General features: G+C 41.4%; 1 protein-coding gene across 1 annotated transcript in view; it reads right to left on the minus strand.

The window, feature by feature from the left end:
• Positions 1–27454, minus strand: part of STS (steroid sulfatase (microsomal), isozyme S) — a 144856-nt gene that overhangs the window by 89367 nt on the left and 28035 nt on the right. Inside the window, exon 6 of the mRNA XM_019529357.1 lies at positions 25837–25973. Within this exon, the coding sequence (XP_019384902.1) occupies positions 25837–25973 (137 nt within the window). The remainder of the gene's footprint in view (positions 1–25836; positions 25974–27454) is intronic.

A 27454-nucleotide genomic window follows, 5' to 3' on the forward strand; every position in this document is an offset into this window, starting at 1 on the left:
GCATGGCAAAACTATATAAAAGTTTAAAACAGGAAGTGAATATGTCAGGAAGTTAGGGTGATAGAACTCAGACAAAACCCGGTGTACCACCTCTTTCTTGTGAAAAGCATTTTAGGGATTTGCCAAATTATAAAAAGAGCTTTCGCAGGGACATAATATCCTAAGGGCCAGGTCAGGAGATTGGTTCAATACTGCTGCTGAGGAAGTGGTTACAATGATTCAGGAAACTGATATTGCTATATTTGAGCTAGAATTGAACCAGTTATTTATCCTGGAATCTTTAGTTTCAAATCATGGAGAGAAGGAAAATTAAATTTCTTCCATGCAGCTCTACAAACCAACATACTATAATTTTTGCTTTTGTTTTCCCTCTTTACAAACAACACTCCTTTGTTATCAATGAACTGGACATTTGACATCACTGGTGATCCTGGTTTTCTCTGTTTTAAAATCACAAATTCTCAGATAAAAATTGCAAATGATCTAATTAAAAAAACCCAAATCCATGTTTAATCCACAGTTAAACTGAACTATATTATAGGCATCAGTTGAACACAATGTTTTGATATATTTACAATTTTAAAGCACGCCTCAATCACTATAATAAAATAAATTCTAAATACCTATATATTTTGGTGCTTGATTTGAGGTTTTTTATCAAGGAAAATCAGAGCTCCCCCTGACCCATTCACTCACCAGGAATATGGGACTACCTGAGGCTGCTCCCTGACCCCTCCCCACCCCAGCACTGCTTCGTGGCACTGAGCAGCCCTGATGTGGTGCCTTGCCCAAGTCACTGCCCCTCATTCCCAAGCCACAGCCAGTGCCCCTCACTCAGATTTCATAGCCCCCCCAGCCCTGCTGGTGACCCACACTCCCAAATCACGCCCCTACTCCCCAGCCCTGCTGAAGCTGGCCCCCAGTTATCAGGGCTATGGGGCCAGGGACCTGGGTCCACAGCCCCCTGTCATCCCCAAGCAGTGCTCTAAACCCAGCAGCCGCCCATTGGAATTGGCAACTGCTGTGGCCCAAGCAGAATGTGGACCCTGGCTCCCCCTCTCCCATGAGTGGCATAGCTGGAGGGGAACCCATGGGGGAAGACGGATGTGGGCTGGTGGCTGTGGGCTCCAGGCTCCTCACCCTGCTGCTCCCCCCTCCCTCCACCCCAGGGACCTCCATGGCCCAGTGGGCAAGACCCAGTGCAGCAGGACGGAGTGGAGTCGGGAGGCTTGATGTTACCTCTGGAAGCCCCACACTGCCATGGTGAGGCACTCCCTACCTGCCTGGCAACAGCAGAGTGCACAATTCCATGCTGCCACCCCTGCTGCTACTGGGTAGGAAAGGGGAACCTTGCTGTGGTGGCATGTGGCTCCCAGTCGCAACACTGAGCCTCACTACCCCACTCTGCCTTGCCACCATGAGTCCCATCTGCTGGGCCACAGAGGCCCCTAGGGTGAAGGTACCAGGATAGGGAGCCCCAGGCCTGCAGCAGGCAGCCCACATCCACCCCTGCCCCATGCCACCTTGGGAATGTGCACTGTGGTGGGGAGCCAGCCCCCAGGGCCCCCTGGTTCTATCCTGATCCCCAACTGGGCCCTGTGGCTATGCATTCCCTCTGGCCCAGGGCCCCAAACCCCATGCACCACCCCAGCTAGGTAGCACCCCCAACCCCAGCCATCCCCAACTCCGCCCCTCCCTCACTATGAGGTCCTCAATCCCCACTACTTACCTGTGGGGAGCTGCAGGAGCTGCTCTTCATGCTGCCTGGCTGTCCCCTGCCTGATTGCCCTCTTCCTGCTCCCCCCCCCCAGCCTCTTGCAGGCTGACATTCTGCCAGACTGCAAGGAGAAACACACCATTCCCCACATTTTTCTCTGTTAACAGATAACATCTGTATGTTTCTCCTTAAAAAGGGAAAATCTTCTATTTTCTCCTTAAAATGAGAAAATATGCATTTAACAACATTTTTCCATGGTGAATGGAAAACCTGGATCCATTGACACTAATATGTATTGCTCTGTGCCAGTGAGCTGCTGGCTGGCAGCTCCTAGATCTTTCATAAATTCATAGATTCATAGATTGTAAAGCCGGAAGGGACCTTGGAAGAAAATCAGGTCCAGCCCCTTGTGCTAAGCAGGAAAGATAGCTGGGGGGGGTCAGGTGTCCCTGAAAAAATTGCTGTTTAGTCTCCTCTTGAAGATTTCCAGGGTAGGCAACTGCATCACTTCTGGAGGGAGCTTATTCCACAGTCTGAACACCCTGACCGTGAAGAAGTTTTTCCTAATGTTAAGCCTAAATTGATCTTCCAGAAGTTTGTGACCATTACTCCTGGCTTCCCCTTAGGTTGTTCACTGAGCCCTTGATGTATTCCCCTAGTTTTCTTCCCTGCCAGTGTTTAACAGTCATGCACCTTGCACCTTCTTGCACGGAGGATGTATTTTTTGGCTGTTATCCTTCTAACTTGGTGGCTAGGTCTGGAAACCAAATATTCTCCAGTTCAATCACATGGAATTCACAATCTTTACTTTTTAAAAATAATATAATATAGGTAATTTCAAAGAAAGGATGAGGTTTTCTGTTTGGATAAATCAGCACAGCTCTATTGACTACAGTGGAGTCACACCACACAAGCTGGGAATCTAGCACAGTACAGTTAACATGAATGGTCCGTGGTTTTTCCATTAATTAATATTGTTTTTATCTTTTGGTTCCTTCAATACTATTTGATTAATATTCACTGAAGTCAGAGTATTCGACAAATATAGACACTTTCTTATGAACATATAAATACTGCATAGTAAAACGTGTTGTTCTAGTCTATTTCCACATAGATTCAGTAGGGTATCTGTCTCCTTTTACAAATGACAATAGAATAATAAATGGATGACCACTGTGGACTAGGTAACTGCTTTCACATTTAAAAGAAACATTAATTTAATTATAAGCAGCAGTATAAGATGTCTAGAAAGAAGTTTTTAGAAAGGATGTGTAATGGACTCATGTTCATGAGACACTGTAATGTGCAGTAGACTGTTCTGCTGCACATTAGTGTGTCATGGCAAAAGCCATGCTAATATGTTATTGCACAATAGATTTAGTCTACTGCACATTAAGTGTTACTTAATAAACATTTGCCTTTGCTACTGCACATTAGCAGAGTGACTGTACCTTTATCTAGTACCTCATATTAGAGGTACTAACCTTAATGCGCAGTAAAAAAGGCACATTAATGAATGCGTAGACACACCGTGCGAGTATGTTAATCTGATGCTTCTTTTCATTATTACAATTCCTACATTCTTGTTATATATCTAGTTTACACCATTATTCTTGTCTCTACAGAACTGCTTATTTTATGCTTGTAGTGGATGACAAGTGATGAAAAGAAACTTGAGGGAGAAAAAACAGAAATTGTGTCAATCTACTGAAAATATCTTCAAAAGGAAAATTGCAAACATAGGAAAGGATAGGTGGTCTGCTCATGGCCTAGATATTAACTGGGACAAGGGCTAGATTCTGCCATTGGATGGTAATCCACATTTCTCATGAAAGTCATTCCTTTTAGCAATGTGCTGGTGTGAAAATTAAATATGTCCCTGGGAGTAGATACAAACTTCTGTCCTAAGTGGTCATAAAAATGCCCTTATAGACTTTAATGGGGCTCTTCCTATGAATAAGGCCTTGCAGAATCTGGTTCAAAGGTTCTGACTCTGGACCACTATAGCATAATTATATTTCTGCAAATCCTATTTGACTGATGGGCCAAGATTTATTTCAGAACACATCCTATAGATTCTCTATAATATTCATACACTATACATTTTCTTCCTCTGTCTCCTCCTATTTACAAAATAGCTCAAACAAATAAATTATGCATGTATCAGGTTCGTAAACAAAGCTGTTTTGTTTCCAATAAGTCAGTTTTCAAAGTTTCTAATAGTGTCAGAGTGGCTTATTTTGCTTTGATCCCCTCTTCCTGTTCTAAAAAAAAAAGCAATTTCCCATCCAACCCCCAAAGCAAATGTATAAATGAATTCATTAGGGGCTTGTTACTGATGCAGCAAGAAACTCCACCATAGACCTAGCAAGCTGAAAGAGGAATTCTAACTTTAGGTTTACAAAGTTCAGTACTAAAAAATCACTGGCTTTTAAAAATGTGCGTTCGTACAGAGCACCTGAAATATGCCAGTGGTTCTGAATCATTCACTATACAGTCATTTTACTCTTTGATTCATAAAATGTTATGAAATGATTCTAAAAGTTCTTGCATGATATGGTAAATCTGTAGCCAGGAACAAATTACATATGTTCGTGTCACATTGTAAATAATAAAAAAAAAAATGTGAACATCATTGGATGTTCTTGCTGTAACTGCTGTTCTGTGATCTCATAATCAATTTTACTCTGTTACAAGTAATTTTCTGTCCTGCTTCCACTGTCCCCACACAACTGGACTGGACTTCATGCACCTCCTCAGTCTGGCCCAAGAGGTCAGGATCAGGCTGTGCTGCCTTGGCCTGGCCCACACTGACTCCCCCATCCCCATGCACCTGGATTGGGTTCCACACACCCTACAATCAGCTGGAGGCTGGGAGCACAAATAACCTGTTCTGTGCTCTGGAATGCAGCAGAGCCTTTTTTGAGTATGCTGGGCCCCAGAGTCTGAGCGTGACATCTGATTAAGGCTCCTGGTCTCAGAGGCACATCAGAGCCAAGGGCTCTCATACTTCCCTCAGGCTGGGAGTAAAATCAGCTGATCAGTGTTCTCAGCCTGGGGGCACATCGGTGCCCTTGACTCTGATAAGCTTCCAAGGCTGAGTTCTGATAGGGAAGCTGATTGTCTTCCTACTTGCAGGTGCAGGAGGACCCTGGGATCATGATCCCAGGCTCCCCCTGCATTGGCAATATGATGTGATGGGGACCTGATCTCTGATCCCACAATCACACTGCCTGCCATACACAGGGATTGGCATCAGATCCCACCGTATCTTTGAATATCTACCAGGGGCCTAAGGTAGCACAACTTTGGCCTTTGCAATCTCTAAATGAGACCATTGAGAAGTATCCTCCCTTACTGCAAGTACTTTTCTAGAGACTTTTTACTGCAATGTTTCCCTTCATTACAATTACTGTAATGGGCCACCAGAAAAAAAAAAGGATGGCCATTAAAAGCTGATTGGCATCTCCTCATTGAAAGATCTGGAGATCAGGACCAGTTCCTTAAACTGCAATCAAAACATGCATGATCTGATTCTTCTAGCTTTTCCCAATAGCAGGAGAGGATACAGGATGATGGGCAAATGGAAATCTCTATGCAGATTTTGCAGTCACTTCTAGGTATTGCATATTTTATTAGTTCAGGCTGGAAATACAAAAGACATGGATCACAATGGTTACATCTGCTTGAAAAGATGTGATCATGTCTTCTGGTTACACAAGAAGAGAGTCTGACCTTGAATTTCAGGCTGTAGACAGTCGTTAATATCAAACTTGTCCTTACTGCTACCATAGGCAGTAAATGCCTATATCTGCACTCCTATTTGAGAAAGAGACTTTCTCTTAGGAACTGTTGTGACCTCTATGTAGATTTGGGAAATCATTTTGTTTAGTCTTAGTGACAACCCTTTAACAAGCCAATTAACCTACCCATATTTCATAAATTTAAGAATACAACTGTGGAGTACTATGATAAGTGACAGCAGACAGAAGGGCATTCACTAGAGAAAAAGATGAGCCAAAAGAACACTGCTATTGTTGTATATCAGCCATGACATTTCTTCTCTCCATGCAGTAAGCTGGTACTGCCCATGGACATCTAAAGGAAAGGAGAAATACTATCCTTGGTTATCTATGTACTTTTATTTCTAAGCCCAGTATGCATATGCCATGGGAAGATTGCTTGCTTCTCTCTTGTAGGGCACCTGCAGGCATCATCCTCTACTTCCTCTCTTCAGTAGTTCAATGGTATATGCAGCCATTAGGAATGTTACCCAGGAGGTATGGGCTACAGAGTAACTGAATGATACAGTTAGATTGTCGTCCTCTTTAAAACATTTGTAACTTGGATGCACAATCTTGGATGTTTGAGAGTTTGAGAGTTTGGGAGCACTGTTGTTAGACTGAATAGCAGCAGTATCCAGGAATAGGTTTGACCACCTGTTTTGAGCTATGAGATTTCAATTGTGGGGGTTTTTTTAGACACTCATTTTTGTACACGAATCTGTAGTAGATCATGTAGAACATGCAACTGTCCACTATAAACTGGAATACCACAATGCATTCTTCACTGATATACTTTTATTCAATCCAGAAATGGAAGGTGGTGGAAGCAATGAACAGTAAATTGGTTTAAAAAGAGAAACTTCTCCATATATATCAATTTAACCAATGGAAAAAGAAAAAGGAAAACAAAAGAAATATATTTAGAACAAAAATAAAATGACATATATGAAAAAACGGTGATGATATGAATAATTAGAATTACTAATGAATGACTAGATACTCAGAGAGGACTTTTAATTCTTAAACTGTCCCCCTAAGCAAATAATGTTCTATCTAGAAACTGGGCAAGAAGTGAAAAGCATCAAAGTTGTGGTTTCCCCACCTTGCTTTCCACTGGTAATTTAATCATTTCTGAGATGTGGGCTGCAACATTACATAATATAACCTTAAAATTTCATTATATATCTTCTGCCCTGGTAAACAGCTTTCTGTAACGTAAAATACATAATTGCTTTGCTTTGGTCTCAGTACAGCAAAACTGTTTATTACAGTAGATTACTTCAAAATTAGTTCTGCCGTGAGTCCCTTGATACTATCAACCTGCCTATTATATTGCTCTCTTATTTTAGCAATCATTCATGTTATAGGGAAAATCAAGTAATAGGATACCATTTCTATCAGCAATGTCAGTAATGTCAGTTCTATACTATTATCATCTGCAACTTGAGCTTCATGATTTAGGAGCTTCAAATCTTTGTGTGGCAATTCAGTATCAGGAACAAATGTATAGAGGTAGAATAGCCTACAATATTGAACCAACGCTCTAAGTATTACAAGCTTGAATGCAAAGTTATCCTTTTCATTGCAAATGATACTCCAATTATTCTCAAAACTATTAGCACTGGTATCAGCATCAAGAAAGAATTGTGTATACACCTCCAAAGCTAGCAGTGATGATTTCAAAAGTGCTAGAGGTTTCTCAAAAATACCAACTAAGCCAAAATCCAGCCGGTTGGTTCTATTTAGTTCTAAACCACCTGGAAGCTATAGCTGGTGCAGAATAGGGTGGATTGCCAGTGCTCCAATGTGGCTAGGGCTGCACCGCCTCCCAATAATTTCCCAGGCATAATTCAAGGTACTGGCTTTGACCTATAAAGCCCCAGACAATCTAGACCCTACATATCTACCCTTCTTCCTCATAATGATTCCTAAGGTCAGCTGTGAGTAACCAGTGAGCTAAAATCTGCTTGGCAAAAACATGTGGGAAGTCATTGTCAATAGTTGCTTTTCAGGCCTGGAGCTTTCCTCCCTCTTGAGGCCTGCCAGAGCCTGAGCCTGAACATCTTTTGGAAGCATTGTAAAACCTTCCTATTTGGGCAGTCATTTAGCAAACAACACTAGGCTGGGATATTGTTTTATATTGAAGCTGTAGTTCCCTTTTAAGTTGTTTTGTTCTCTTGTTTGTGCTGATGTTTCATAAGTCATTTTGTCCTCTTGTAATTTGTCCTGAGCTTTTGTTGTGAAGAGTGGCATACAAATAGGCTAACCATATGGAACAATGTGAAATCTGGGACACTGTCCCCCACCCCCAAGCTACTGCATGCTGCAAGGAGACAATGGCCCATTAAAGACCCATTGTTATTTACTTCACAAGTGTTAACAATCATCTGTGAAGTAACAATTAGTATTAATGGGCAGTTTTTATGCCTGCAAAGGCTTCACAGCTCCTGATGCTCTGCCTCTGCCCTTCACACCCATGATGCTCATTTTAATTTTCTTTGGCTGGCTGGGACTACCATTCAATATCTGGAATTTTCCTGGTCAGTCCTGCATGTATGGTTACCCTGCATATAAATCGAATACAATACATAAAATAAATAATAATAACTATTTACTAGTGTTCTAGGATAATGAGATGCAACTTGTTAGAAAAAAGGGAATAGAAATAGAAGGGTCTTTTTGGGTCAGTCGGGAAACTAATCATATTATCCCTTTCATATGTTATTGCAGATACTTTTAGATGACTGGCCTCTCTCTCTCTGCCTCACTTCCCTATCTATAATATGGGCTAGTGCTATTCTCTCATCATACAGATGTGGTGTGAAAATAAATGCATTAAATTGGTGAAGAACTCACCTGTTACACTGATGGGTGTCACAGAAAGATGTATACACAAAGATGCTCATTAAGGTGGCACTGAAAAGATTAATATTGCCATTTTTCAAATGTTCACTGCTTGCCTCAATGATTACATTGTCTTCATAAGTCTGTCTTTCTCTAGTTTCTGTGTTTCGTGTCATATCTGGGTTTCCCTCTCACACAAACTGAAGCAATTTTTATAATTAATAACCTTCAAGTACTAATTCAGCTATCTTCTTTATTGCAACAGTGGCCATTGCTTAATAAATACTTGGATAGCTATTGCATTCTGTGTCCAAGTGTGGAAGAAAAACGATGGTTAAGTCATGTTCATAAGTCAACTTGGAAGGTTTCCACTTCACATATGATCACTAAAACTGGCACGGTGAAGAAAATTCATATCTTAGTTCCAGCCTGGCCCCCTGCACTGGATGAAAGATGCATCTATAGTGTGTTCCAACAGGATTTCTGCTGCTACATGGCAGATTTGGTTCTTCCTGGAAGCTTTGCAGAATCCCTGGTAAGGGGCTGATGTGGTGATGCACTGAGGCCACACACAAGATTTATATTTTTACCAGGAAAATTGTCGTTCTCTTGGTGAAACTACGAGTGTACCACTACTCACGTTGTTTCTCCTGAACCAAAAATGATGGTTACAACAGAAAAATAACCAAGCTCCAAACCAACAAAAGTTCTTCCAGGAGAATGAAAGGTTGTGCACTTCATCAGAGCATAACTCTTCCCAATGACCAGAAGGAGTTGAGCTGTGGAGAAAGGCTCCCATGCCTCCTGGAGACTGGGGTCACACCTATCTGGAGAGGGCTGCTCCCACCCCTGCCATAGACTATGACAGGGGTGGGCAAAATGTGGCCCACAGGCTGGATGCAACACACCAAGCCATTCTATCTGGCCTGCAGGGCCCCTAAAAAATTTGGAAAATTAATATTTAATTGCCCCTGGCTGCCTGTCATGCAGCCCTTGATGGTTTGCCAAAACTCAATAAGTGGCCCTCTGCCTGAAATAACTGCCTGCCCCTAGACTATGAGGAGAGAGGAGGAGCAGTTAGCAGCTGCTTTTTGCTGGCTCCTCACACTATAGATGACAGTGTGAGAAGCAGACAGGGTCTTGCTGCATTGGTCTGTCCGCTTGGCTCCTGGTGCCCTGGTGCCAGGTGGAGGCAGAAGGGGTACAAGCTCCCTACCTGTTCCTTACACTGGAGCCTCTGGTGTGAGAAATAGTAGGGGGTTTTGCTTGGCTGTTTCAGTCTTCCCATGAATGAGAGGACCAGCAGCTGCTCCCCACACTTTCCCCACACTAGGACTGCACTGGAACACTAGGTTCATCCCTGTTTCAGGAAGGTGCAAGGAACAGGGGAGAGAGGGTGGTTACAAACTGAATATATGTACTGTATGAATGTATGAATGTAGTTACTCTGCCACAGGGGTGGACAAAATACCCCCCATGGGCCAGATCTGGCCTGCCAACAGATTTGATCCAGCCTGCAGGTGGATGGCTGCCAACTCACTGGATCTGGCCTGTGGGTGGCCGGCGGCACCAGCCACTACATGGTGCTGGCTGGGTGCATGGCTGGGTGGCACTCCTTCCACCCAGCAGCATCACGGATCACTTGTAGGCCTCAGTGGGACTTCTGTCGCAGCGGATGGGTGCTGGAGTCAGCTGTGGAAATCACAGGCAGGCTCAGGATCCTGGACACAGAACCTACTGGTGGTGTCCACAGCTTACCCACCTCCTTCCCAGCATGGAAGAAGCTCCTGCCCAGAGCCATAGCCCAGAACCTGCCAGTGGCATCAGCTGTGGACCCAGCCAGGAGCTACTGCTGCAATGGATGGGTAGCAGTGCTTCTCTTCATCTCTCTCTCTGTCTCTTCTTTTCTCACTGTTACTGTCTTTTCTTTGTCCCTCTCTTTCTCTCCAGAACCCAGCCAAAGCTGTAGTTCACCAGGAGCTCCAGCACTCACCTGTGGACCCACGCAGGAGCTGCTGCTGCACTGGGCAAGTGTCAGTATCAGCTGTGATGGGGCTCCTGGCAAACTACAGCTTTGTCTGGGTTCTGGAAAGAGGAGAGAGAGGGAGGGAGTGGGAGAGAGACAGAGAAGAGAGAGACAATGTGAAGAGAAGAGGGAGGGAGACAGAAAGACAGAGAGAGACACTGCCAGCTGCCTGGCGTGGCAGAGGCTCCTGCCTAGGTCCACAGCTGAACATTGGGGCTCCTGGTGAACAAAGAAAAGAGAAGACAGAGACAGTGTGAAAGGAAGGGAAGGGAAGGGAAGGGAAAGACAAAGTGAGAAAGAGAGATGATGTGGCCATCAACAGATCTCCAAAACTCATTATGTGGCCCTCCAGCTGAAATAATTGCCTACCCATGCTCTACAGGAATTGTCCTGAGAAATGAATGCTTGTACATGATCTGAGTCAGTACATCCATTAGGTGCTCTAGTTACACTTCCTTCCCAGCCAACATTTTTAGTAAAGCTGGCTCTATCAGAGTCAGATTTTCAATATGGAGAACCTGCCATCAGAAGCCTCCATCAAGGCCAGAATAGATCGTGACGTGAATTTTACGCTGGCTTTGTGTTCCTGATCAACATTCTGATGAGTTTTCCTGTACAAGGAGTAAAATCCTACTACCTCAATAAAATGCTTGATTAAATTTAAGGAGGACCACATTCTTCTGTGAAGGGATGTAGGTGGTCGAAAGTTTATGATTACAGAACTCTGAACCCCCTTTTTTTTTTAAATGGAATTGTCTGTTTCTTTCATTCCTTCATCTTTATATAAGGTGAAGTCACTTTACCTACAAACGCATCTCCCCAACAAATATTCCAGTTCCTATCGTGCATGATGTTAATTTTCTTGTTGATCATAGCATATCTATTCACAATGTTATAAGAAAAGATAGCTCCTTTTTTAATTGAGCTCAGTTTTCAGGGAATCATAATTACAAGTGAAATACTGTAATTTTAGAAGTTATATAAATGACATGTTGGCAAAATAAAATACAAAAGTCATTTTAAATGGGGTTAGAGACAAAGTATGAATCCCCAAGAGGTGCTTTTCTGATTAATACGTGCTTATGGTTGATGCTATGAATCTATGACTACATTTGTGCTTGCATAATTTAACCCCTTTCCTAGTGGCTTCTAATAAATCCTCTGCAGTACAGTTCTATGTAATTTCAGATATAACACAGCAAGCAACTGACACTGCATTACGAAGACCAGGTACAGACATTACATTTTAACCCATGTAAGTAATCAGAAGCCAGCCTGTACCTGTAACAGAACAAGTTCAGCGCACAAAACTGGTCTATACCCATAGGAGAAAAGAAGTCTGGCACACACAGACTAGTTTAAAGTGGTGGAACCTGGTCTAAGATTTGCACCGCCCACCAAAAGCCAAATGTGTGTTCTGTTCACTACCTCACTACCTATCTAAACTATGTCACTTACAGAAAACTGCATACTTTAGATTGATTCTGTCCTGGGCTTTTTGATTGAATGTAACTAGCCTAAGATTTCACATTACTGGAATGTTAGTCAACTTAGTTAAATTTGACTGATTAAAAAAAAAAAAAAATTATGGCAATGGCTACTTGCTATGTGGTTTGTAATTTTGTAAAAAAATAAGTAAAATGCTTCTAGAAGGAGTTATATTGTGTACAAGGATGTTATATATAAAAAAAGAAAACTGCATTTAAGGGGGAATTAAGTAGCTCACAAGGCTTATCATTCTGGAAATGGGAGCTTTACATTACTAAGACACCTCTTAAATTTAACCCCATTCAGTAGTGACTAAAAGTCATTACTGTTTGGTGACATATGAAATGAGTTTGGGTCCAAGCCCAGATCTGAGTTGGAAGGCATCCACAGAACAAAAGACACCATGACAAATGTCTTTAATCTGTACCCTTCTTGATAATTTCATCAGTGGTGCCTAAAGAGTAAGTGGTCCTAGAGACTTCTCCATCTTCTTAGACCTAGAAATGGTCTCTCAACATTTGAGTAGAAATGAGTTAATAAAACAGTGTGGAGTAGAACTATATTGACTGTAATGTACTTGAACTTGTGGAATGATAGAAAACAATATTCTTCAGAGACTATAAGTCTCGGGATATTCTGAAATGGTAGCTTTAAAATTCTGCTTTGCACATACATAAATGATTACAGAAGGTGTAAAGTAGTACTAAATTTGGCCCATAGCTTCTGTTCCTGTGTGTAATTCTAATAATTAGGGAAACAAATAAAAGTAACAAATTGTGAGGTTGTCATTATTTTTTGCTAAGGTACATGAGAGTGCTATTTCTCCTCTCTATTTTGATTTCTTTTTAATGTAATTCAGATTCGCTAATCTGCTGAGAACGAACAGCTTATATATGGTACTTTCATGAGCTGGAATTAACAGAGTGAGATTCTAAATAAATGCTGATTGCATACAGACTCTGAACACTAAAATATAATAGGACCAGCTCACATATTCTAGCTAAACAAAGAAGCGATGTTAAGAGGTTTTAGCTGAATGTCATACCATTTCCCAGAAGAATAAAAACATTACTACTAAAAATAGATTAGGAATGTTAAGAATATTTCTTAGGCGTATAGTTTCAGTGTACAGTAATTTAAAATAAATATAATTTTTCCCTTTAATGAATTTATAATTAAGGATCATTTTCCAAGTTTAAGAATTTACAAATTCATAAATTTCTCATAACTCTTCCAGAATGCAAATACTATTATATAGTTTATTAAGTACATAATATTAACATACACAAGTATATACTAATAAACTGTATAATAAAACAGTATATATATTCTGTCTACTGAAGACATAGAATTGTAAGTTAAGGAGACAGTTACACATCTCAGAATCTCACTAAGCACTCTTCTGTAAAACACAAGTCCCTTTTGATCATTTATAAGCATTTAAGACTCCATGACAGCCTTCCTCAGAGCACAGATGTTGACTGTCTTATTGGTGTTGTAGCCAAATCCCAGTTTCATTAATTTAATTCTGCTTACACAAATTTCTCATAAAATCTTGAAAGGTATTTTTCACTTCCTCGCTGAATCTACTCTCCTTTGCTGTGGACTGTTAAACAGTTGGAACCTCATTGCTCAAAGCTCATTGGAGTCAACGGAAATGATTCCTATTAACTTGAATGGGTTTTGGATTAGGCCCTTGCTACACTTCCCTACCAAGTTGGACACAGTTCAGCAAAAGATAAAATGAACACTAACGTATTTATATTACTTGTTTAAGTTTGCTGAGTATTTACAGTTCTTCAGATGAAAGGAATTATATAAAGTATACAGTTTTCATCTTTTTCCTTTCTTCTGGAGTTGAAAGCCCTTGGGAGGAATTTACACATATTTATTGTAATAATCTTTATTACAGACCTATCACTGTACTGTCTAAGCATTGAACACACAAATTAAATCTGACTAATGAGGTCTGGTTATAGTAAAAAAGCTGAATCAAAGATAATCGCACAGCATGATCTAATTCTGCACCAGTAATTTTGACTGAGTACAAGCATTCAAGAAGCCTGAGGTGGAAGCGCTCTTTCAGGCTTTACTTTTAAGTGCCCAAGGTTAGATCGGGAGCAAGCAGAACATAGCTCTTGCAAAGGGGGTGGCGGGGGAGGGTGGGGAGGAGAGGCTTGGAGCCTGCCTGCATGGACTAAGCCCAGCAAGTAGGAGGGAACTCTTGCATGCCCTCCAGCATGCCCCTTGGGCTGCCCAGGATGCCAAAGATTCCGAGTGGAGCCATACAACTGACTAGCTGCTGCTTCAGGTCCAGATGGCTGGTGGGGACATCATGGTCACCCACCTGGACCTGATGTAGCAGCATGTCAGCATGGCATGCTCCCTTGTGGTCACCAGTCAGCTGTATCATGCATGCTCATCCACTGTGCCCTGTGGATGACTGCCAAGTATGTGTGTGTGTCCTGGATGCCTGGGTTCAGTGTGTGTGTGTGTGTGTGCATGCATGTGTGGATGTATGTGTGACATGGGTGCCTGGGTTCTGCGTATCTATATGTGATGGGCTAGCTGGCAGTGACTCAGCCCAGGGATTTTGAAAGGGTAAAAGATGATTGGAGGACGTAGGATTCCCTTTCCTCACCAATCAGGCCCCAGAGACTCACCCTCCATGTCCCCTGATTGGCCCCTTGGGTCACCTGGAGGGGAATAAAAGGGGCAGCGTGGCTGACTCAAAGAACACCAGCAAGGAGATTCAAAGAGCTGGGCCAGCAGGGCAGAAGCAGTTGCCCCAGAAGGAGTGAGACCTGCAGGCAGCAGTTGGACCCTCAGCAGTGCAGCATGCACCCAGCAGGAGAGGCTGCCCGCTGGGCTCCAGGATTGCTTACAAGAGGCTGCAGCCAGCCAGAGAGGCTCCCCAGCTTCAGCAAGGATCTGAGCAGTGACCTGAGAGGTTCTCAGCTCTACTTCTAGCTCAACATGAGGCTGCAGCTCTGGGAAGGTCAAGACCCCTCATAGCTTGGTGCTGCACTGGTGGCTGTGTGGTAGAGTTTCTGCCTACCACAGGGGAAATGCAATTTCAAGGCCCACATTGGGTGACTTGGGGTGAGTGAACTAACAGGGAGAAATTCTTCTTGCTGTGGAAAGGGGCCACTGTGTTTTCTGCCTTTCTCCCTCTCCAGGTACCTAGACCCTATATTCCTTGTCATTTGACATTTTGTATTTTGTGCCTTTTATATTTCACCAACCAGTATTATTGTTCTGCTGTTTGTGTTTTACATATTGGTTAACTCCGTCTTTTGTCAACTGGATGAATATGTCTATGATTGTAAGTATCTAACCTTTGTTGAATCTTGCCCCTTTGGGGCATTGTACTGTTCTCTATACCCCCTGGTTTATACTGGTTATGTTCCCAGTACTGTTCTCTCATATAAAAGGTATATGGTTAAGTCCCCACTTGTGGTCTGGCTCTGCTCTGGAGGAGGGGGGGGGGGGTGTCCCTACACCTCCCACAGTGCTTGTGCACCTGCTTTGATCCTTTCAATTGGAGAGGGGGTACCTCTTAAAGTACCGTCCGGGTTACATATATTTATGTGCATGTGTGTGTATGTTCATGTGCATGTGTCCCAGATGCCTGTATTCCCTCCCTGATGAAGTTGGTGACCCCGGCCCCACACGAAGCAGGTTGTCTGGATACACAAAGCCCTGGCTGACTAGCTCTGCACCCTTGTAGACTGGAAGACCTTCATCAGATGAGTATGAATGGAGGGCTTCGAGTGCACACGGCCTGGCACCAGGCCATGGGTCTCCAGCCATGTGCTCCTCTGGCCCTGTGTCATGGACACTGCTCCCCAAAACCCAGACTGGCTGTGTACCACCCCCCTTCCCCTGTCCATTCCAACCCCCCACATCAGGGGTCCGGTTTTGTCCTCATTTTGCTAGTGCTGTCTATTAGGGCTCTATTAGGGCATTAGACAAAGTGATATAAGAAGACAGACCCTAACTGCTCTCCTGCTGTCAGATTTCTAGGCCTATGGAGAGCCCAGCAGGTCAGGTACTGTGGCCTTTTGTGTTGCACTAAATTTAGGTAAGGGGTGGGATGAATGGAAATTAAATGATCATTCAGAGTATTCTAGTCTGAAATCTATTCCTGCAGTGTTTTATACCAATACCAAATAAGTGTCCCATTAGGGATGACCTTGACAGAGAACTGCAGTCAAATGAACAGACTGAGATCTGGATATGGATGCTACAAAACAGCACTCTACAAGATGAACACCTTCATGAATGTGATGTCCAACAAACAGCATCGGACTTAATCGAAAGCTGCAATCTTTACAAGTGCCGAGATGGGGTAGATGGAATCCGCACACAGAGAAATAATACCAGACAGTGGCTCATAGCTGGCCAGAGGGAGCAAGCAGGGTGGGAGTTGGAAACAGGGGCTTTAATACCTTAGGTCACTAAGAGCCCTGGAGGTGGGGCCAGTGCAGCACTGGGGAAGAGGAGATGAGCTCTGGCCTAGGCTAGACCACCGCCCCATGAAGTGGGGTGAGTGGGGTGCTGCAGTGCTCCACAGGATGTTGGAGGAATGTGACATACCATGAGTCACAATGGGGTGTGGTAAAGATGTTCATAATTTACAGTGCTAAAGTGTGATACCACATCCATCCAGGGTTATCTTAGACCATTATCTTATCCACCATTTCTACAGTGCTCGATGTGTCCTGACCATCTGCTTGGTTATGGCTGTAGAGCACTTCCTGTGTGCTTACCACTCAATAAGTGTAATTTGTGTACCCTGCCACTATCTCAGAGCCAAACCTTCTAAACCAAGAACACTATTTTTGGCTCTTTCTGCTTCATTCTGATGATGTGAGTTGAACTGCTGCAAAGGAGTACATATACTGTGAAAAAACAATTATTACCTTGGCTGTGAACATGCTTATTGATGCCCCTGAGCTTGGGCCAAAGATATTTCTGAAACTCATGCCTCAAACTGGCAGTGAAAATAACTAGGAACCAGTGGAGTAGTCAAGGCATCAGAATGACATGTTTACATGATACCGTCCAGTTAAGGAGACAAGCTGACAAGTTTCCTCTAGGCATTGCTTCCACCTACAGACCTATATAGACCGTGTATAGAATGAAAATTTACTGTGCCTGGCAGCAATGAGCTTAAACATATTGTACTGCTCACTGCACACTAACCCTCAACCAGAAACTATATGTTGCCTTGCCCACATAGCAACTAACCTTCCTGTGGCATTGCACAGATTCAAATCTACTGCTTCAAGCTACAGAACTCTACAGCACAATAAATTATGTTGGAGTAGACATTCTTGTGAACACTTATGAAAACTGACTTCCTGTGAACACAGGGGACTGAACTCAGTTGTCCAGGAACCACTTGCCAGACCTCCCCTTCCTCTGCTTGTAGTTTAACACGTAGTTAATCCAGTTTGGAAGTGATATATATAAACAAGCGGAGTGGTCAAGGCACCTTAATGACACGTTTACATGAATCCATCCAGTTAAGGAGACAAGCTGACAAGTTTTCCTCTGTATATTTCAAAGGAAACATGCTGAGGATCAGACCCAGTGAGGAAAAATAATCCAGTTTGGAAATTATATATATATATATAAACTCCATGGCTTGAAGCAGTAAAAATAATCCATACATATACACACCACTTCCAAACAGAATTATTTTTATTCACTGTGTCTAATCCTCAGCATATTTTCTTTGAATTGAGATGACTTGGGGATTTATGCCCGTGTCTAACCTACAGAGGAAGCAGGGGGGTCTAGAAAGTGGTTCTTGGACTATTGAGTTCAGTCCCATGTATTCACAGGAATTCAGTTTTCCAAAGAGTTCACAAGAATATACACAAGGACATTTTCATTGGGAAATCTCTGGCAGGCTGGATGGAAAGAGAAAAGGTGTTAATATGCTAAAACACATCTAGGCCAAATGGTGACCCCCAACACACACCAAGATTTGCATCAATATTGTTAACAGTGAGCACATCTACATGTACTCCTTGTTGGCAACCAATCTGCTATACATGGAAGCAGCTGGGTACAAGGCTGTTCCTACCCAGCTCTGGCCCTATACAGCAGCCAGGGGGAGATTAGTCTACACACACAGTAAAGTGTCTCGTGTAGACACACCCAGTGAAGACTAAAAGGAGGAAAGCAATAAAAATGATCAGAGACATGACTTACAGGAAAAGATTGAATGATTTGAGGTTATTTTGTCTGGAGGACAGAACAGTGAAGTAGGTTTCAATAACAGTATTCAAATAAAAAAAAAATATTGCCACAAAGAGGGTGGATAGTCTTAGTGTACCCAGTGAACAGTAAAAGTTGCAAGGCAGAGCTTAAATTAGAATAAAAGAAATTTAGGTTGAATACTAGAAAGAAATTTTTAACTACAGGAGTGGTAAAGAACTGGAGCAGGTTACTTAGAAATGTTGTGGAATTTCAACTAGGGGTGTGTGAAATGGGCTCCATAATGATTTAGATTCAGATTTGGCTCAAATCAGGGACAGTGATTCAATTTGTTGATTTGGATCACTGTCCCCGATTTGATTTGGCTGAATCTGAAGGTTTGATGCTGATTCACAGAATAGACACAATTTTAAATGTTTTTTCTACATACCTCAAAGTACCAGTCATGTCTCGTGAATGCTGTGATTCTGGGGTGGTTGGAGTGTCCCACAGGAGTGCTCAGGTCCCTCTGCAAGTTTGGCAAGCAACCTGGAAGTGGACCAGAAGTACTTCCAGTCCACTTCCAGGTCTGCTAGGGAGTGCACTGGGGGCTACCCTGTGTCCCCCGGCTCAGTGATCAGCCATTGGGTGCTCTACCAGACCCAGGAGGCACCAGTCACCGAGCCGGGGTGCCTGAGTGCTCCCCAGTGGACCTGGAAGTGGACTGGAAATGCTTCTGGTTCACTGCTAGGTCTGGTGCCAAGCACACTGGGGAGTCCTCCGTGCTCCTGTGGGACATTCCATCCGCCCCACCATTGCAGCATTCACGAGCCAACTGATACCTTGAGGTATGCAGAAAAAAAATTTAAAGCTGTGTCTATGTTTGAATCACTGAATCATTCCAAATCTCTCCAAACTGATTTGATTCAGAGAAATTAATGGGTCTCCTGATTCGATTTGGATTTGGAGACTCAGCCACTGAATTGAGCCGAAGCTGTGCTGAATCGAATCAGCAACTGAAGCTTCACAAGCCCTAATTTCCACCCTTGGGGGATCAGGTTAGGCAAACACTTGCCTGAGATAATTTAGGCAGGGATAAACCTGCCATGAGCAAGGAGTTTCTAGATTATATGTTGTAGTCAAACACATTACTGGGGTAGATACAGGATTAATTGGATAAAATGTGTTTTCAAACTGAAAATAAGAACACAAAGAAAGGGGGGAAAGCAATGTGTTTGAATAATGCAAAGGACAGTTTATTTCTGAAATAACTGTTTTGCAATATTATCAAAACAATATCAGCTTTACCTAGGAGATGCTATTGTTCATTTTACTGTTTGTTCAGCACTGAATCAGATTTATGGTAGAATCACTTTGCAAGATTATTCTTTAGCCTCACATCCTCTACTCTGTCTTAAAAATAAACAAACACAGTGGAAATACAATTTTATAAACTAGTTCTCCTAAGGGCAGAAGTAACATTTGCAGCATATCTTAACTACTTCATTTAAATTCTTTTCTGGTTCTGCTTAACAGAAAAGGTAAGACCTTTATAGTTCAAACCCTAAAAAGCCCTAAATAATGAAGATTTTGAAGATAAACATTTTTCCATATACTGTAATGGCCAAGAAGTCTGAAGTTTGAATTTTGGCAATATGTGTTATAAGAATGGGTAGTGAGACCATAAAATCTTTGATAACTTTTTTCATAAGAGCCTTGTATAAAAATCCGGCCAAACTGAATCCATAAATTCAGGATTTCACCCTTAGTTAGTACTTTTGATGATCTAACCTGGGACAATTCAAATTAACTAATCAGAGGGCACCTTCTGAAAAATCTTACCCACTAAAATGTCTCAGATTAAGAACACCAAATCAGTAAATATTAGAAAATCTTGGTCTTTGACCCTACACCATGCCCATGGTACAAAAATCTGCCCATGAATACACATACTTTCTCAGTCTGAGTCCAGAAAATATCGATATAATTAAATACAATTCCTTCTGTAGTTCAAAGAATGAAAATTATTTCCACAGTCTCCTACCATCAGTGGGAAATGGAAGTAGTTTCTTTGAGTTGCCATAGTTAATCAAGGGCTTTTTCATATTTGACTCCTAACAGTTTCATAGTTTTGTCTGTTTCAACATACAAATTGTAGATAGGACCCACCTATTTTCTTTTCTCCAATGACTATATCATATCATTAAGGAAATTTTTAAATAGAACCTATACATATTACAAAGTTTGGAGGTTGTTTCCCCCCCCTCTATTTAATGATAAACACATACTGAACTATTTGTTCATCAGTGGAAGGATCTAAACGAGATGCTTAATGCTCATTGGACTAATTCTATTGCGCATTAGTGCAGCTGGCAAAAAGCATGCTAATGAGCTGATGCACAGTAGATTTAGTCTAATGTGCATTAAGCATCACACAAAAAGTTTTCATTGGTGCTAATGCACAGTAGTGCAGCTTACAGCTCATTAAATTAGTACCTGTTATTACAAGTACTAGACGTAATAACTATTACAGGTTATTACAAGTATTAAACTTAAAGCACCATAATTACAGCATATTAATGAATGTGTAGATGCACCCAGTATTGCTTCTAATGCAACAGATTGGGATGGCCTATTTTTCATTTCACTTGGGAATTCACAGCATTTTCTCATTAACCATCAGGATGCTAAATGTAATAGCCACACATTTTTTTAATATATCAATTGTGCCAGAATACTGTTAGTAATGGCAATCGCTAGCTCTTTCTTATAGTTAGGCAATGCAAATATCATGCTGCAGAAGACTAAAACAATTTATTTTAGTAGCCTTGCTACTATAAGGAGGACAGAAGAGAGAACTCTTGTTCTGGTAGTCTTTGAAACGGTGTGTAATCTTTACACAGTACTAATGTAAACCTGTAGAGGGCTCTGATACTCTTTGTAGTAGTTTATTTTTAGTGGTACTTAATTTGTATCATAAATAATTTCAACACATATCTGTTTATACTTCCATATTAAATCCAAACCCACTACTGTGTTATTACAGAGAGATGGGAAAAATACACAGAGAGAAAAGGATTATATTCTGTTGATCCAGCTCTTCTCCTTCCATTTAAAGCATGTGAAGTTATTCTACCTGCTCTATGAAGTATAATTAATAACATTAATAAGGTACTTAACCTACATTGAAACAAAATTAAAATGTTAACTAGCCTGATTATAACCCTCTGGGGCATGTTATATGCAGTGACATTATAACTGTAAATTCTTTAAATGTTGAAATCCATTACATATGCATCAATATGCAAGAACAGTAGAAATATATTGTCTCAAAGCTTATCCTGAGACTCTGGGCTTAGTATTTGTGACATAGAATGTAATCATAATCATCACCTACCAATTTAACAAACTACAAACATGAAATATTTAAAAGAGCATTTCATCGACCTGCCTTTGTGTCAGCTCCCATGTGAAACATTATTTTTTCTTTGAAATCTTTTTACTAAGATTCATTACTAAGAGTTAGACAATTAACTTTCCAGAAAGAATTTTCCTTGATTCAAGATTCTCTGTCTGAGGGATTCAACAGGGATTCTTCCATCTTACTTGAATTTTGTGATGTGCCATAAGAACATCTTTTTTATCCTGAGTTCAAATCAGGAAATTTTCATTCACCTTCATGCTTCTGATTTTGAAAGAAATGCTTGATCTCTGGAATCTGACAGTCACAACTGTAGAACATCTGTTGTTCTTTCTCCCTTCCTTTCATGACCCCCCCACAAGGCACATTACCCCAAACAACAAAACATCCCTGATACTGTGCATACTGTACCTTAGGTGCCATGCATTTCTCAAATAACTCAATGAAGGTAGTATATCCTTTTCTATAAGAATTTGGTCCTTTTCAGTATTGTGCTATAATGCGGTTTTCTATATTTTATATTTGCCATGCTAAACCCAGAGCGTTTTTCTATTTAAAGATTTTGTGCAAAGTTGAGATCTCTAGTGTTTTTTCCCTTCATATGTCTCTGTGTATACCTAATTATTTACATTTGGGTGACAGTAGGTGACTACTCCTTTTGTAGGAAGTCTGCAGCTTTTCATTTTTTTCAGGCCACCTGTTCCAGCTAACATTATTTATGCTTTTCAGCACAGAACCTACAACATGCTGGACAATGAAATTAGCAAGATATTAGACAAATTTTGGTAGCATTCCAGTTCCTTCCTAGTCATCTAAGTGGCCAGTTTTAGTTATCTATATCAGTGGTTCTCAACCTTTTTTGTACTAGGACCTATTTGTAAACATCAGTGGCCAGTCCCCACTCAGGCCCCTTATTCCTCCCTCCCTCCCCCCCCCAGTGTGAGGCTGGGGAGGGCAAAGAGCTCCTGGCAGGCTGGAGCTGTACTAGCCTGCAAGGGAAAGGCCATGGTTCCGCACATTTCTCCATTTTCAAGTTTGTTTGTGACCCATTCATACATCTTTGAGACCCATTTTTGGGTTGCAATCCACAGGTTGAGAAACACTGATCTACATAACATTTATGGTCATCTAAGTGAAGAGATAAGAATCGTAGGCAAAGGTAGGAATCCTATTCCTAGCTGTGTATCCTGAGTGCATAGACTACAAATAAGAGATGTCTGGGCATGTACATTAGTCAACCACAACCCACAATCAGAGAGACTTAGGAACATAGCATCAGGGGCTTTCAGGGTGGAGTTTGCACCAATAACTGTCTGGCTAGAGCATTGACTTAGGAAGCCAGAGGACCTACATTTAAGGCACCCTCACCCAGAGGGGATGAACCTCAATTGTTCAAATTTCCCAGTGCAACTCTATAACCACTGCACCCGAGATCAGCTATTACTTAGTTCCTTCTCTGGCACTCCCCCTGAAACTGGCTTCCTGGGTCAACATGAACAGTTCCTGATACGTCCAGAAATAGAGAGCCAACCTGTGCATAAGTGGCATTTCTGAGTTTTAAGAAAATCATGTAGACAACTGAAACAGGTTGTCTAGGTCAGTGCTACTCGACTCCCAACCTGCAGGCTATTGAATTGTGTCATCCATCCTGCCAGGTTCTCCTTGGGTCCAAAAATTGAACTGTGGGGGGAATACTGGCAGTGTTACTTGCTGCTCCTCTGGTGCCAGATTTCCAGACTTGTGGGTCAGAGAGCATGGGCATGCATGCTAGATCAGGCAAGCAAGGCCAAGGCAATAGTGAGGCCAGATCTGAGCATGCAGCACAAGGCCATGATAGCGCTGGTCTGATGGTGCATGGGGCCACAGAAATGTGAGGTATGATCTGGGCTTACAGGTCCTGATCTAGGCACATGGGGACTGGCCCAGGCAGTGCAGGCCGCAATCTGGGTAGTCAGGACAGAAGCAGGATAGGTTGGGTGTGTGGAGCTGGGCCAGGTTGCTAGGGGGGCTGATAGGGTCCTGATTTATATGTGTCAGACTCAACCCTGCATGCTGACCCCATGGGGGAGCTAGGCTGCAGACAAGCCTCACACCACTCATCCAGCCCATGGGGCTAAAAGGTTGAGCGCCCCTGGTCTAGATATTCAGAAGAGGGACCACCCTTAGATGATAAAGAAGGGAATACAATGCCATCCTTAGCTAATCACATCTATTTTACTTGGACATATTTTGCCTTGAATTTTTGAGGAAGCCTCTGGGAGTTAGGTGCCTTTTTCAGTGGGCTGGGCATTTGTGTATGACTGGTGCCTGGTAAAAGCAAACAGGGATTTACAACATCAGTTTCTCCACAGTAACTGCTCTTATCTCAGGGTAAAACACTGTAATTTAGGGGTGCATCCCAACAAATGCACACATACCAGTGCACACATTTCCTGTGGGAAAAATAGCAGCAGCATATATTCGTGCTGCTGCTATTTGTCCCTGGGCATGCCCCTGCATGCATGCTCCCGTGCATGGCAATTGACCTGGGTGGGTTAAGGGAGACTGAGGCCAGCACCTGTACTGATCCCAGCAGCCTTACCTGGGGTTCTAGGGGCTTCTTGGGGGAGCAGCAACACTGAGCCAGGTGCTTGGAGCCTGGCTGGCAGCTAGAGAGTGGCTCTGGCCAGCATGCTGTTAACACGTATACTGTGCTGCTTTTTTTAGCAGCATTTTTTTTGACACCAGGATCTCCAGATGTCAAAAAAAAGGGTTATGCTGTCAATTAGCAGTGCGGTGAGTGGGTGCACTTGTGTCATGTGCAGTTTGAGGCACCTCAAATGGGTCTGAGGTGCCACTCACCAAAAGTGAGTGCTCGTTGGGACACACTCTAATACTCTCAAAAATGGCCATGCTACCATGGTTCGATGTTTTGGTCTAACATGAGGTAAGAACATGGATGTGGGAAGATATTGTGGAGCAGCCAATGTGCCATAAATCTCCACTCCCTTTTACACTGCAATAAATAGTTTGTGTGCCCATATCAAAAGGTACATAACTCCTTTGTGTTCCTTTGAAAATCTTTTCTCTTACCTGTTTTCTTTGTAGTTCCTATTACGTAAGAGAAAGCAGCACCATTTAATTTTTTTTCATGTTAGTACAAATAAGCAACTTGGGAACCTAGCACTCTCACAGGACCTATAAGGCAGTCTAAGGCTAATGTAGCAGACAATCAACTCAGGAATGGTAATAAACCAGACCATCAGAATGAGTGGTGAATGTACAAAGGAGCTGCATACGTTTTCCTTACTCTCATGAACTCTAATGCAGGTTCAGCTGTTCACAAAAATATTTCTCTTCCTTCAAGAGCTTCTTTCCACCTTTCTTTTTGACAATATTTCTTTAAGTATATGACAAACTCTCTGTGTACTGTTTTGAAGGATTACTATAGCCCATTCATCCCTTGACATTTGTAATAGAATTTCTTGGTCCTAATTATAAACAGAAATACATATGAAATTGAACTGTACATGCTTGCAATCAAAAGGCATTGTCTGAAAATGTATTATTATACACACATTTTAAACTGTGATAAGAATCTGTTTTTAGTGATTTAATAAATATTGCCTGCTCAAAGAAAGCAATTTTGTACTTGACTGTTCTGAAACCAAAATTGTTCTGGGGTAAGTAGGGAGGAGGAAGACAGGAGGGTCATTATCTTTCAGTACTGGTATACTTCAGCCTGATTGTTTCAAGTATGAACTTCTGAGTTGTTTTCACAGGTGATTACTTCCAGAAATGGAAAGTCATTCCCATATGCCCAGAAATAAAGTAGGACCACTGAAGGATTTCATGATTATTGCTCTCTAGTATTTGGTAGCTGAGAGGGTCACTACCTTATAAGGTGAATTACTGGCCTTTGGCTGTACTGTGTCCATAGAATTACATCCCCCAGATAACTGACTTCTTCAATAAATAGGAGTTATTCATATATTTTTATGATGATAACAGTATCAATAACAATGCATAATAAGATTTTACTGTTATTTTATCATAAATTCTTTTGATGACAGCCCTATGAAATCACTTTAACCCAGGCTTTAATGACTGCTTTCCCATTGGTGACTTACACTATATTAAACTTTCATTGACTTGTTAGGTTGACTGAACCATATTACAAAATACATGCAGTCTTAATGTTACTATATTTTACAAAATAGCTTCTAATCACTTAGGCATACAAATATTTAGTCATTTTGTAATGGGGATGGACTTTGGGAATGTTCACAGATTTCCAGTGAAGATTAAAGAAATGCCTCAGAAATTATTTAAGCAATAGTAACACTTCAGTTAATGTACTACCTACCTACACTCCAGTCCATTTCTTCCACAGCATCCCCATATAAGCCATGTTTACTCTTTCCTTTGAAATATTTTGATGCATATAGAGCAGTGTGGGCTTGAAGGTAGGACATGAAAAGAAGAAATGGTGTATCAGTATTCCTGAAAGAAGAAAATATTAACAGAAGAAGATTATTTAGCAGACAGCAATAAAGTATTAGCAATAACATGAAGTCTTTCTACAATAATGCTGTCTTTTCTACAGGACAGAAGAAATGGCATATAGCTGCTAGACTAAAATCAATTCTGAAACAACACTCTTCCCCTTTTTAAATATGTACTATATTGTTTCCAAATACAAATTTAAATACTTAGAATACCCATCTCTTTGCCTATTGTTATACCTGTCCAAAATATTATTACAAGCACTGTGTTAAAGTTGAGACATAAAAGGGTGTAATTGCAAGCACTTTTTTCTTTATCATTACTGATAGAGCCTCTCTGTGAGACCCTACCAGGAAGCACAGTGTATCTTTTTAAAGATACATTGTTTTTGAACTAAAGCAAGCTCTTACCTAATTTGCCTTCATGGATAGCTCAGCATACTGAAGTTTTACAGAAGGTTAGTATAAGAAACAGAGGTCAAAGAAAATAAATATCCATATAAAACCCTGAGGAAAAAAAGAATAGCCACTCAATGCTGATATAAATAATTAAGAATGTAGATTATTTTTTCTTTTGTAACCATAACAGGTCCTCTTTCATTTTAGGCCATTTTTTCATTAGATTTTTCTACAATATGAAAGAAAAAAGGAAGGGAAGAACTGAACTTAGAGAGGGGCTGTGAGTTTTGCTGTTTTGATCAGTTGGCTCCATATCTCTAATCACTTTGAGCAGGTTGTAAAGGGAACGTTTAGAGGACTTTTGGCATTAGAATTTAGGGAGGATTATTTCAAATATTAATGAAGATTACTTGACTTCATGATCATGAAAATTTCAGTGAACCAATAGAGCTCTAGAAAAGCATATGTAAGTTGACACCTTTTAAAACACCAATGATAAAGGAATGAGGGTTTTGCATTGAATAGTAATCCCTTAGTATTTGCACTTCCTTTTACTGTGAAAACAAATAGTATTAATCTCTCAAATCAGAAAGCTATATTAGTTCCTTACAGAGCTGGTAAGTGTATCTGTTAAGGAGAAAAATGTAACTCGCTTCTTACCTTTTGGGCTGAGACTGCTCCATCAGTCCCAAAAGGCAATTCTTGTCATAAGCCCTTTAGTAAAAGGGATTCACATAATACTCATACTTTACTCTCATGGAAAGAAATCCGTTGTGTTGCAGTACACGTATGCTTCTGTGTCCTTCCTCTCACCTTGGCTCTGTCTGTTCTGATGGGTATTATGTGGCAAAATCTCTCCCTTCTCCTTGAACCAAATTCCATGTATATATATTGACAAGGGCTAGTAATTTTTTTTTCTCTTCAAAACTACCTTCTAACAGACAATTGGGTTTTCAAGAAGCTTTTGCAATAAACAAGCCTGTTTATTCAGAAACTACTGATATTAAACTTTTAATTGAAAATTTGAATGTTTTAAGCTGAAAACTAGGTGGTGGGGGTGGAAGAGGGGAGTCATCCACC

This window comes from Crocodylus porosus, unplaced genomic scaffold (genome assembly GCF_001723895.1).
Source record: "Crocodylus porosus isolate Cpor-Errol unplaced genomic scaffold, CroPor_comp1, whole genome shotgun sequence".
Classification (NCBI taxonomy): domain Eukaryota; kingdom Metazoa; phylum Chordata; order Crocodylia; family Crocodylidae; genus Crocodylus; species Crocodylus porosus.